Here is a 13,278-nt window from a genome sequence, read left to right on the forward strand (position 1 = left end):
ATACCTGGACACACAAACAAAATACAAAAAGAATCACAGCTACTGTGTGACGTGAGGAGTCCTTACAGTTTTCCCTGACACGATTCACTCCGTGTGGTCATACAGGAAATCTACACGCGCCTCAGTATTACCATCCACTCACAAACAGGGTAAGAAGCAACATCCAACCTAGTGGTCCCTCTGCAGCTGTGACAAACTCCTTCTTGCCAAGTCAAGGAAGATCACAAAGAGAAGCCAAGTCTCATTGAATAGTATCACTCTGAATGAGATGGGCAGGCTGTGCCCAGATTGAATCAGCACGCAACTTCTCTCATGTTCCACATTCTGAATCAAATAGAGTAAAAGGCAACTTGTTCAGAGCTGCTTTTCTTTGAGCTCTTACATAAGAAACATGTCACTGCCAAGATGACACTGAGAAAGACCTTCACAGACTCAGATACAGAAATGTTTCCATGTCAATCTGGCAATATCATTCTAATAATAGAAATATGAAAAGCAAGCAGTCACTTGTCTTTTGAAGAAGGCAGATAAAATGAAAACTCTTTGAAGTGTTATGAGATCGTGATTGTTCCTCTCTGCAGGACCCAGAAGCATCAAGTATTTGTGTGCATCTGCATGCTTCAAGGTGAAAGATTGGGAGTTTTAAAATAAATTCAGATCACAGACCACTCACACAGTCCATAATACTACAACCTCGGCAGTGAGAGAGAACTCTATTTTTGATATAAATGAATGCAAGGCAGTTGCAGCAGAAGAACAGTAGCTGCTGTTCGGCTCTGAGTGGTGGGTGTGATTCTTAGAACGAGTCACCAAAGGGAAAAAAATGTGTCCGGCTGTGTAAAGTGCTTTGTTAATTATTTATGAATTCTTCCACGTAAAGTTTTAATATGAGCTTTTAAAAAATAAATGAGCAGCCATAAATGTCATATTTCTGTTAGCAGAGAAAACTGGGTCAAAAGTGTATTCATAAAGATCAAAAAGCAAAATAATTAATTACCCTTAGTTTGACATGTGTCCTCCTTCTGAGCCATTTTTCTCGTGGGCTGGAGGGAGAGAATGAAGTGGAGCCCAAACTGTCCGCTTCCTGGGTCTTCAAGGAGTCACATCGCATGAGCTGTCAATAAACACATGCGTATATAAGAGCAGCGGGGATAGAAGACATATTCATATTTGTATTTTTACCAGACAGCAAGGCCCTGTAACTGCTAGAATCCACTTCAAGACACTGGTACTTGCGTACCATGCTGCGAATGGATCTGGCCCTTCCTACATCCAGGACATGGTTAAACTGTACACCCCAGCACGTGCACTTCGCTCTGCATCAGCCAAACAGCTCGCTGCACCCACACTGCGAGTGGGACCCAAGTTCCCATCAGCAAAAACACGTGGGTTTGCTATCCTGGCTCCAAAATGGTGGAATGAGCTCCCCATTGACATCAGGACAGCAGAAAGCTTAAAACTCATCTCTTTCGACTCCACTTCGAGCGATAGAATTACTAACAAAGCACTTATATACTAATAAAGGACTGGCTTATCTAAAGCCAGTTGAGTAGCACTTGAAATGTTTTAGCTCTATGAAACCTGATGTACTTATATGATTCTGTTTTCTTCAAGTTTGTATTTTGTTGGTCGAACGCACTTACAGTATTGTAAGTCGCTTTGGATAAAAGCCTCAGCTAAATGCAATGTAATGCAAACTTTTGGATAGAAAATATGTTACTCAAGGGGGTGTAAAAAAGTAACAACATCAAAATAGACATCAGTACTGATAGTTGAAGTTCTCATTTTGCAGAATAATGTATATTAATGATTATAATTATTAATTAATTAAGGTGTTGATCAGTTTAATTTTAAAGCTTGTGAAAGTATTTACATTGCATAATCTTTTATGAATTATCTGAATCTGACAAGTAATGTATGGTGTTACATAAATGTGGTTAAGCAAAAGTGTACAATATCTGCATCTCAGATGTGTTACAATTCAACTCAAGCAAACTACAAGTATCTACACATTTTACTTTAGTTTACTACTGGAGGGATATATTTAGTTATTTCTCAACTGAAGAATAACCGTTCACACATCAAATCACATCGTTCAGTTCAGCACACAGATCAGTTTTCTTTCCAATAGTAATAACCCATTCTCATGTCAGTACCTTTTCCGTAAGATTTATAACATTGACTTTTTACCAAATGAAGTCTTAGTACAAAACCTGGAATTATGTTTCGGATCATCAATCACATCAAATGGGAACCTTTTATGTCAAGAGCAACACTGGCACAGATGAAGGACTGAAGGGGGGATTTGGAGTACTTGAATAAAATGACTCTTCTTGAACGAAGCCATGCATATCACTCCCCACTCTTAGACATAGGGAGGATATTTGTTTCATATCATTGGAAGACATTCTCTCACATAGTGAGTTTGAACTTTCAGAACAGTACATCATTTAGCTTCAACAAATGATGTTCCATGCAGCCCTTAAACTCCAACATGATTATTTAATATGAAGCAGCATCAAGTGGAGCTGCCAACCGCTGAACCAAAATAATGATCTGGCTTTATTAGCTTCCTAATGGCGACAATAACGCTTATTTTTTCTAAGTGTTTTTTATTCCTGTCACTAGTCTCACAAAGACACTCTGCTAGAGCAGATATTGCTCCTCTGTTTTCATATAATCGAGATCAAAGCCAACGTTCTAAAGGGCTGTTATTAGACATGATGTGATACACCGGTCTTATTTATTCATTATTTTTGGGCTGCTCCATGTTAGTTTCTGAGGATAATGGCAGCTGGTGGATGTAACACTATAACTACTCAGCTGAGACAACATGTGCATACCTTTAAAATACTAACCAGCCATAGAAGAGTTGGAACTTCTTAACCTCTGAATTTTGCTAATTCTAGTCATGCCAGTATACATAAACCAGCATAAACCTCCTAATCCTGGTAAGATTTGTTCAGATTTCAGTCCTAAAATCAAACATTTATGAAAAAAAATAGCTCCCTCTGCTATGGGGCTCAGCTGTGAAGTGTGAGATGAATCCTAAACATCTTTGCACTAGATAAAGTATGCAGACCTCTTGATAATGATCCTTTCCTTTCATTTTGCAGACCACTGCACAATCCTCACGATCTTTAACATGATTTATCTAGGCTAAAATGGGCGAGGTAAAATGGGCATTTATCATGAAGTGTGTTCTTTACTGTAGATACACATTTCATGACTCATGGAAAGTAGCTCAACTTATGGTGTTCTTTCTTCAAACAGAATTTACACATTAATTGTTAAATTGTTATGGTACATTTCTTTATATATTGTGTATTTTGTAGGTTTGTTGATAAAATGACCGACTCGTGGCAAGACTTTTAGTTAATATATATGTGGTTTGTTATCTGTACGGAAGGAGATGATGATGTAATGACATCAGGACCTGATTACCTGCTGCTCTCATTTTGCTTTAACATTGTCATGAAAGTAAAAAAAACTAAAAACCTGAGGATGCGGACTTACACTTAAAACATTTTGCAAATTAAATACTGAGACAATCATTTTTCTCAATCTGTGAGAAACCAATAGCTGTCAACTAGGTTTTCCCACCTGCCGAAGAACAAAGGCTGCTACGTCAGTGGACTCCCAGTAGGAGGCATGAAAAAGGTGAGGCAGAGCCACCGTTGGGAAGGCAGTCAGCACATCCGGGCAGTACAGAGCATAATCCAGTCTCTTGGAGCCCCACCAGCTACTGGAAACTGAGACACACACACAAAAACACACAAACACAAACATGTGAAAATATGAGGTCAACTTAAGAGCTGTGGAACCTCATGAACCTGAATAAATGAGACAAGCCAGTGAAGCTTCTTCTATTTCCCTCCCACTCACTGTTAGTGATGGTGTTTCCCAGCTGGCCCATGAAGCAAATCGACATTTCACTTTCCACACTGGTCACGCTAGCTCTACGACCTCCCTCTTCTACTCCTCCTTCAGGCTTTGTCTCAGAGGACGTCTGTGAAACTGGACCTCCAGGAGTTTTTCCACCTTCCAAAAACACACTTGGATTGCTTTGGATACTCTCCGCTAGGGAGGATGAGAAGAGGGGAGAAAAGGACAAACAGAAAGGAGGATAAGGAAATGCTTTGATCATATAACAATTGACTGGCTTCAAAACGGGTCTTTAAATCAATGCTGTTGTTTTGCCTAATAATATGCTATGTATTGACTTGCTTTGTTCTTTATCAGGAAAAAAAAAAAAAAGCACCATCAATGATGATCAAAACTGCTCCCACTCTTCATGGGGTTGAATCCAATTGTATTGACTGCAGCGGTCCTGAAAAACATGTTGCTCTTGGCTTTTGTTGACAAGTAGAATAATTTATCTGTAGAGGTTCCTCTCTCCCAGTGACGTCCCGACACACCTCCAGCCTATTTGCTTTGCGCTAACACTGTAGGAAAATTAAACATTTCCCGTGAGACCTGGTTTCATCAGACATCATGGAAAACCATGTTAGATGCATAGCCTAGAATCACATAATTACAAATTAATGTATGTTTCGGTATTGCATTTTTGTATACATATATCATAATCATTATTATTCTCCTTTTGAAATGTCTACTTGTGTTTATTGTGGTTTTTTCTTGTATGTATATCTTTAAGTTATGTGTCATGATGTCCCTCTCTTTCTTTGAGAACACTCAAACTGTTTCCCTCTTACTATGAAACTCAGTGTTTCTTCTAGCCAGACTCTGGAGAGTACTCATTATCCTGTTACCAAGACCTTGTTGTTGCTGTGGATGTTGACTCATGTCTGAATGAGCCAGTCTATTCCACCGCTGTGTTGCACAGTGTGCCACAACTACTAAAAAGCAATGTAATTTATATGTTTGTATGTGTGTCACAAGCAAACCAAGACTCAATTTGCCGGTGATCCCACTTCAGCAACATGTCATTTACCCGCTGCCATTTACTGTAATCCACTGGGATGTCTTCTGATGTGACCGAGTGGATGTAAGGTGGGTACAGAGATCTGGAACAGGCACAGGCTAGGGAGAGCCAAGATGAAATAAGATCAAGTGTGCCTGAAAATGTTTACCTGAAAAACTGGGATTAAGAGGATTGTGCTGCACCATATTCTTTTAGTTTTCTCTGATACTTTTGTGAGTTTGCATGACTTCCACTCTCACTTACACAGACATTAGCATTACAGACTGTGGCTCCACTCTTGGCTGCTTTCAATATTTGTAAATGGGAATGAGTTTGGAGGTGCATGTATCCAGTTATCACCCAGAATAGTCAGTTTTGCTTCATGAAGCTGCCAGTAATTGGCAGAATAACCATTTATCCGCATCCTTCTGGATAGGTTATAAATAAACGTTCAGATGCTGCCACATGTTGCATGTGCTGTCTTTGTGAAGGATCGGCAACCACCGCTGAATACAGATTAGGAGCCAACCCCTCAGACGAGGGGGTGCATCAGGTGTGGTTAATAAATATGGGCTGTGCAGATGATGAAGGTTATGGAATCTGACACACACTGCGATCGATTCAGTGATTCTAGATAGGATGTTTTTCGTCTAATGGGCCAGCTGTTCAGGGGTAGAAAGTATTTTGTTGGTTAGGGAAATAGTGGGTTTTTCATTAAATAAAGTCAACATATTTATCTTGTAGTTTTTTTTTTATGAATTCCCTCAAAAATATAAGGAAAGGCCTGTATCATTTATTTTCCTCTAGAAGTCAAAACCTCAAATCAATTGTATTCAATCACAGTATGGACATGAATTACTCTTTGTTCTTTATGCTTTTAATTTATTTTGACTTATCAAGGAAAAACTGAGTTGCTGGCACTGAAGTACAAAAGGTATTTCAGAATTATTTGTGATATTGGTCACTCCAAGAACGCAGAGCCTTTACTGGTAGGGCTCCTGGATTATAGAAGGACCTGCCTGAGGAGATCAGGGCTGCAAACTCGCTGCTCTTTTAAATTCCTCTGTGTTTTCATGTTTATTCATTTATGCTAATTATGTTTTATTACTACTGTTTGTTTTACTCTCTGTTTTTAAGTGGCTCATTTTTAGGTTATTTCATTCCTTGTGTGTATTTAAATGCATTCTGTTTTTCTGTAAAGTATTTTGTAACTCTATTAGAAAGGAGCAATACAAATCAAGTTCATTCATTATATCATTATCATTATTATTGCAAAGACAGTTCAAAGCATGCTCACAATCCTTCATCATACACTATCATTAGCACTATGCTGGGCTGGCCGATATAAAGAAAATGTAATATTTACTTTTTATATAGATCTAATAAAGAAATACCAGCAGGGAAAAACCACTTTACTGTAAAACCAGGACTTTAAAACCAGGAAAATATACTTATGGGATAATATGATATTAAATACCTAAGAAGATATTTAGTCTCACATTAAAATATTGATACATGATTAATATATTTCTCAGGCCAGCCCTAATGATGAATAATCAATAATATCAGAAAAGAAAACTAAGAAAACACGAAAAACAATATCACAATTTACATGATTTAGAGTTTTCTATATTAGTGGTTTCATCCTGGAAATAGAGGTAAAAAAAACTAAACACACTTATTGCCACTAACAGCACACAAACAGTACAATGTGAATCCCAGACTATACTCTCAGTAAAACACAACACACACACACACACACACACACACACACACACACACACACACACACACACACACACCACACACACACACACACACACACACACACACACATCTGTTATTAATAATAAGCCTTGCTTTATATCTCTTAGAGGGACATAATGCTTTTTCAGTTTCTGGATGCTTTTCCCAGCACAATGAGCAGCGAGGGAGAAAAGGTTCTGACAGAGAGATAGAGGAAGGAAGAGGAAGAGGGAGAGAGAAAGGACAGATAGGTCCAATGACTGAACAAACATGCAATTTCAAAAGTTATGCTGGTGAGAGAGAATAAGGGGCATCAATAAATTGCTAGCAGGAAAATGGTGACAGAGATAGACACAAAAGCCATTAATCAGGGAAAGCAGGAGCTTGGAGTTGTGTTTGTGAATCAGAGAATATTTAAAATACCATAGAAAACGGTTGTACAGACACAAAAGGTCTATGAAATGTCCATGATGAAAACCTAAAGATTGTAATTAAAGGGGAAAGGGAAGCAGCTGATGACGGTGGTAAGAGGGACAATTAGAGAAAGCACAATGTAAAAGAGGATGATTGCACTGTGGCCTTGAAACGTCTTTGTTACTAAAAGAGACAGAACCACACTTTTGACTCAGTTAGGAAATGCCGAGCAAATCATACACCTCCATCTTAACATGAAAGCACTGTTAGCCACACGATTAATACTGATAAAAATGACAATAACTTAATGTACATTTTCTGTCTTTTACCATCATGTTTCCCATTGGACCAGAGCTGGAAATCAATAGGAAGAGGACTCGTTTTCTCCCTATTAGCAGCATTCATCATAATAAAAGCTCCACCGTTGACAGGTGTTGATATCAGCCTCGTACCCACAGGGGCCTGTTTTCATTGGCTTTCCAGACCTTTCACAACAACTAATTACTATATTACAGTGCAGGAAATGGGTGATGTGTGCCCCTTTTTCTTCTGCGTGAGCCAGCTCGTTGCACTGTATTTCTGCAGTGTCCGTGTGCATCTGTCTTTAGTTTTTAATTAAACACAGAACTTGACAGCATCCACGCCCGATCAATGGAACAGGGCTCCAGACCCATAATTAAAACCTGGTGTAGCTGCAAGCCGACGCTGTGTGTCTGCCTTTACACTCCATCACCTTTACTGCAGTATTGGCTCTTAAAGGCGTCAAGTATCCTGCTTAGTGACTGTCTGAGAGTTATATCAAATTAACAGATAATCTACTTTATATGGGTCATTTAATATTATGTGTCAGAAACACAGATTACTCAGCAAATACATTTAATTTGTGAAGATTAGTACAATGATTTTGGGTGTGACTGATTTGAAATGGAACAATTACATTGCTGGCTTCTTCTGTCTGTAAATGTAGCTGTGTTTGGGCTCAAAACATAGGTTTTCAAATAGTTATACATATTTCTATAGCCACAAAGTCTTATTGTTTTAAATAAGCAAACTGTTAGTTAAAGCGATCAGTTCTTGCCCTACTTTTCTCTCAGTGAGGAAGGTTGACTGAGGCGCGGGGGAACCAGGCGATGCGTCTCTACTGATCTATAGAGCTGGTCTCTAAGTCCCAAAAGTGGGTTAAAACATGCTTCAATAAATCACAGGCTCATTAAGTCCCCATCTCTGCAACCAGGCCCTCCAGTCAGATTACAGATTAGTATGGCATATACTGTGCTGGATCATCTAAGAGATGTGGCAAGGGTAAAGGTACTGCAAACCAAGAAGAAGAAGTATAATGACTTCTCTCTTCAGCCCGTTGGGGCAGGATTTAGCTCTGCCTTTGCAGGGCAACTCACACAGATGGGATATATGCTTCGTTTGCACATCTGCGCCTTTGATAATTCTCATTACTAAATCATGGAATCTTTAAACTGCTTTAATAGAATTCCTCAAATATTTCATGCAGCCTGGAAATTGAAAATCCACAAGGTTATTAATATGGCAATGCTATTATACCAGAAGATGGATTAACCAATGCAATATTCAAGAGAAGCTGCTCTCACTCAAGATTTCCAATGTCGAATCACACGTCCTACCTATGAGCATTGAGCGGCCGTCTCCTAGAGGGTAGCGCTGGTAGCGCGGCACAGCAAAGGGGGGCAGCTTGTGGAAGAGAGGCTGCAGCAGCGGTTCTAGTCTGGAGGCTGAGGGGTCCGAAGGGTAAAACAGGTTGAAAATCTGAGAGCAGGCTGGATGCAGCTGGCTCACTGTGGGTCAGAAAACACAAAGGAGAGGTAAAGCCATTAGGAGGTTTGTGTTGTAGCTGTGTCACATAAGAATTGTTTGATAAAGGTGGTTGGAAACAGGACAAGACAAACACAAAACCAAACTCCAGGTGAAAAATACTTTTATCGTTTATTTTATTGCTTTGAGAGCAACATAATCGTCAGTTAATTTTTTTTTTTGCATGTCTCTATTAGTGTTCCTTCTAACAGTTACCCTGTTTGTTGTAAACTAAATTGAGTAGAGCAGAAAAAAGATAAGGATATGTTCTTGTAGTGTAAATCGTGAAGGGTATTTTTTTTTAATTGAAAATCTGTTTAAACTGATCTTATCCGGAGACATTTATAATCATTTCCCAGTAAAAGACAATCCAGCTAAAGTATGTCACCTGACTGAGGTTGCATGTTATTGCAGTGTTTTTTCAGGTAAGTTCACATTAATAATAAGACAATAGAAGTGTGCAGAGATGTGGATGTGAAAAATTGCATTTTCTGATATAGAATGGGCTTGAGTCTCACCCTGGACGGTAGGCAGCACGGTGCGTCTCATGGCCAGCACCAGGCCCAAAGGGCAGCCCAGCAGGAAACAGTCTGCCACCTCAAAGTCGAATCGACCCGGATTCAACACCAGACTGCTGCCGCTGCCACCACACACCTCCACACTGTCCTTCATCAGGCTGGGGACACAAGGTGTAGAATGTTATCTGTATGTCGTCATGGCCTACCAGTCCAATTGTTTGCTAATTGAGCTCAGATGCCTCCTCTGACAGTCAGACGATATTCTTATTGGCTAAAGGTGAATTGTGTAGCATTACACCTAGTGATAGTTGGCTTGTCAGGATATAAGTATGTAACTGAGACTCCAATTACAAATTGATGCTGCAAGTATCCTTTGATAAGTATTTAGGAAGATGATAATAGATTGTTCATGTTATGATTAATAACAAACAATTAAATGCTTCAGGTCAGTAATAAAAGGAAAACACTGATTACTTTTATTTTCAAGCGGGGGTACTCTGTCAATTTAACTGTCATTATTGTGTATGCTGGAATTGGGAAGGCAAAAGTCTCAATGTTTACATAGATGAGTCAGTGATGCTTTTGCTTTGTTTTGAATCAATTGTAGGTAGGATAGTCTCAACACTCTGGGGTTCTTGTCAGTTCCGGGCCTTTATGACTCACAGCCTTGCAGCCGAGCCAGTCTCAGCCCAACGAGATCTGCCTGCTATCTAGAGAGCCAACATTTCCACATTAAGTCCTGCATGGGGAGAAAGGATTAGCCAACAGTCTCTAGCCATCTTTAAAAGCCAAATCAATAGTTCTTTGATTGCCTTCCGATTCCATTTTCTTTCCTCCGTGATGTGTCTGCTTCACTTCTTATTACCTTATTGCCACACCATTAAAACATATTTAGTCTTTTGGTCTGCCAAAATGTGTTTTTCTTCTGCTAATTATCCTCTCATGTATTCATTTCCTCAAAGAAATGTAAAGAAAGTACGAGTCGTACTGATCTTGACTTGAACTGACAGTGAGCATGCACAATACAAGTATGGGCAACTGCATGTTTTGTTCTTAATAGACTCAAGTCCCATGTTGCCATATTTAATTCATGACAGTTAGTAGTCTCTCTTAACAAGCTGACTTTTCATTCAGATAGACACATATTGCATTGCCTCACTATTATTGAGGTGGTTGTCGGTGGTTTTATGAGGGAAAATGGGCAACAGATGATGTGTATCGAAATGCCCCGCTGATGCCTACCTTTTAAAACTAAAACATTGCACATTTAACTCCTGATGGGCACTAGACTATCACAAAGCCTATTAGAAGCTCTAACTGCACATAATCCTCTTTTTGAGCATTTTAGACTAGGCATCTACATTTGGAGAACTTTGTCCGTTCTTCAACTTAGGAAGTTAGTTAGTATTTACCATCTGCTTACATATCAGTGGAATTAGCAAAAACACACATCCCTAACAAAGATAGATTGGTAAGTCAAATTCATTTGCGAATGATCTCACAGCCAATTCCCAGTCAGGGACCAAGCAGAGTAAGGGTGCATGTGGAAAGGAGAAACCAGAGATAGAGATCCATCCTAGAAGCCAGTCCTATAGGAGGGATAATGTGTGTAAGAGGAGAGGAGCTTTAATAAGTCCCCATGAGGAGAGGAGCTTTAATAAGTCCCCATGTTGACTGGGAATATCCACTGGGAGGTGCTGGGTAAAAGAGCTTATCCAGGAGTGGAGGTTACCCTCCACAAAGGAAGGCTTGTGATTAATCGCTATAACAAGAAGTGAAAGGGCAGAGGAAGTGCACAGTATGAACACAATGTGGTGTAACTGTGAATAGGTGTGATTCTCTCTTCAGTGCCTCTGTTACTGTGATGGTGTGAGCCTAGTGGAGCATTTGATTAGAAATGGGAACACTGGTTTCATGAACTGAGTAAACGTGGCAGTAAACCCCCTCCATCCACCCTAACTGAGCTGAATTCACCTCCAGCAGACTGTCTGGCAAATGCACAAACGGGCTATTTATAGTCCAGCACAGACAGGTAGGCCAGCTAGATACTATTGATAAAGAGCAGGAGTGAGACAGGGTGAAACACTGGAAATCTGGAGTTCATCTGAACCCCTGACATTTGTGATCAACAATGCTATTTGACAGAAATAGATGAAAGAATGTCAGCTATGTACGTCAGATGTTTTGTTTTTGCAAGGTTTGGAAGTTTGCGAGAACAACAATTTTTGGACCAAAATTGTAATATTAACTGACATAATTTTATTTATTTGGATTTTTTCCAAATGGTCCATCTTACAACAACCATTGCTGTGTTAAAGCAGTCTGATAAGGTTTAGGCATTCACCTTTATGAATGTGTGTGTACAAAAAAAATCACCTTATTTTGCCTTTGAATGAATTTGGAAATCCTGTTTATTTTGTACTGACAGAGATTTGATAGAGTTACTACATCTTTCTCTGACTTAATGTATAGTGTGTCTGTGCATGACTGTGAACTGAATGTGTACCACCACTAGTATAGAAAAAGGAGAAATATGATGACCGGAATATCTGTTACTATTGATTAATTGAAATAATATTTAACCTCAATGAGGCAAAAATAATTCATAAAAATCAAATGATAAATAAAATCTACCTGATTAAAAAACATAAACCATAATTATTTACCTCAAATTTATCAAGAAAAAAGAAACCGGCTGAATACCTCGTTGATCTTTGATGGTTGACACTTAACTCAATTTTTTCTATATATTGTGCTGTCAAACCTTGTGGTATTTTGTCCTACCTGGAGAAAAAGCTGTGCTGGCCTGTGGACGAGGTGTCTCCGTCATACGAGTCGCTCTGCTTGCGGCTGAGTGGCGGCCCGCTCTGGCTGTGCCCTTCGTTTGGGGCGGAGATATCGATGTTGCTCTTACTGAGCCTCTTGCTAGAACTCAGACCCAGGCTAGACTCTCCCAGTAGACCCGAATTATCCTGAGAGGAAGCAGGAGAGTATGTACATACTGTAAAGTGATAGTTGCATCAGGAAATTACACAAAAACACAGATGGGAACAGGAGCTTTTCTTTTAGATGTGAGAGGATTTGAATGGCAAAGGGGAGGAGAAGAGATGGATGGCAGAGAGAAAGTGGAGATCCTGCGATGCTTAGCAGGGTGAAAAAGGACATCAAATGACAAGCTGCAAAAATATTAAACTGAAGATGTTACATGCACACAATAGAAAAAACTACAAATGGTGCCCAGAAAACTTAAGATACATAAAATCAACCTCTGAAAACATTTGTGTGGAGGTTCCATGGTTCAAAATGGTGGACCAGAAGGTATGTGCCAATTACAGAGGCACCGCTACTTGCAGTAGCTTTATGGCACTGTTGTGATGCAGAGAGAGCTGAGCCAGAAGGGAGATCTCTCAATCTACTGATCCATCTTCATTCCTACCCTCACCTATGAAGGGTGGGTCATGACCGAAGGAACAAGATGCTGTACAAGCTAAAAGACTTGCAAAGCTCGTACAGGCCAGGGCATCACCATTATTATCATCATGTTATAGCTGTAATAGTGAGTTCCTACCTTCAGGCTCTCAGTGCTGTTGTTCTTGCTGCTGTTGTTGGGGCTTCCAGGTCTCTGGTGGTTGCTAAAGCACAAAGCATCGAAGCACAGCACACCTCCCACACAGTCACCCATTAGGCATACCTGTCCGGAAATATATATAATTAGGTGAGCCTCCAAACACTGTATGGTGCACACAGTCAGGGAAAGATTTCAAAGGAGGACAATTGTATAAAATAAATTGAAAAAAACATTTCTCAACTGGGACTGGTTGAATCATTGTTTACCAAGTCCAGACAATATAC

At 39.6% G+C, this 13,278-nt stretch overlaps 1 protein-coding gene across 3 annotated transcripts in view; it reads right to left on the reverse strand.

The window, feature by feature from the left end:
- Window positions 1-13,278, reverse strand: part of pitpnm3 (PITPNM family member 3) — a 42,361-nt gene that overhangs the window by 6,635 nt on the left and 22,448 nt on the right. For 2 of the 3 annotated variants that reach the window (XM_010792482.1, XM_010792481.1), the window contains exons 5-11: window positions 12,995-13,117; window positions 12,211-12,398; window positions 9,427-9,584; window positions 8,722-8,892; window positions 3,886-4,080; window positions 3,604-3,752; window positions 998-1,114 (exon numbers count right to left, since the gene is read on the reverse strand). In XM_010792482.1, coding sequence (XP_010790784.1) covers window positions 998-1,114; window positions 3,604-3,752; window positions 3,886-4,080; window positions 8,722-8,892; window positions 9,427-9,584; window positions 12,211-12,398; window positions 12,995-13,117 — 1,101 coding nt within the window. The remainder of the gene's footprint in view (window positions 1-997; window positions 1,115-3,603; window positions 3,753-3,885; window positions 4,081-8,721; window positions 8,893-9,426; window positions 9,585-12,210; window positions 12,399-12,994; window positions 13,118-13,278) is intronic. The other variant, XM_010792483.1, reaches the window with a different exon arrangement.

This window comes from Notothenia coriiceps, unplaced genomic scaffold (assembly GCF_000735185.1).
Source record: "Notothenia coriiceps isolate Sejong01 unplaced genomic scaffold, NC01 NC01_scaffold00036509, whole genome shotgun sequence".
Classification (NCBI taxonomy): Eukaryota; Metazoa; Chordata; class Actinopteri; order Perciformes; family Nototheniidae; genus Notothenia; species Notothenia coriiceps.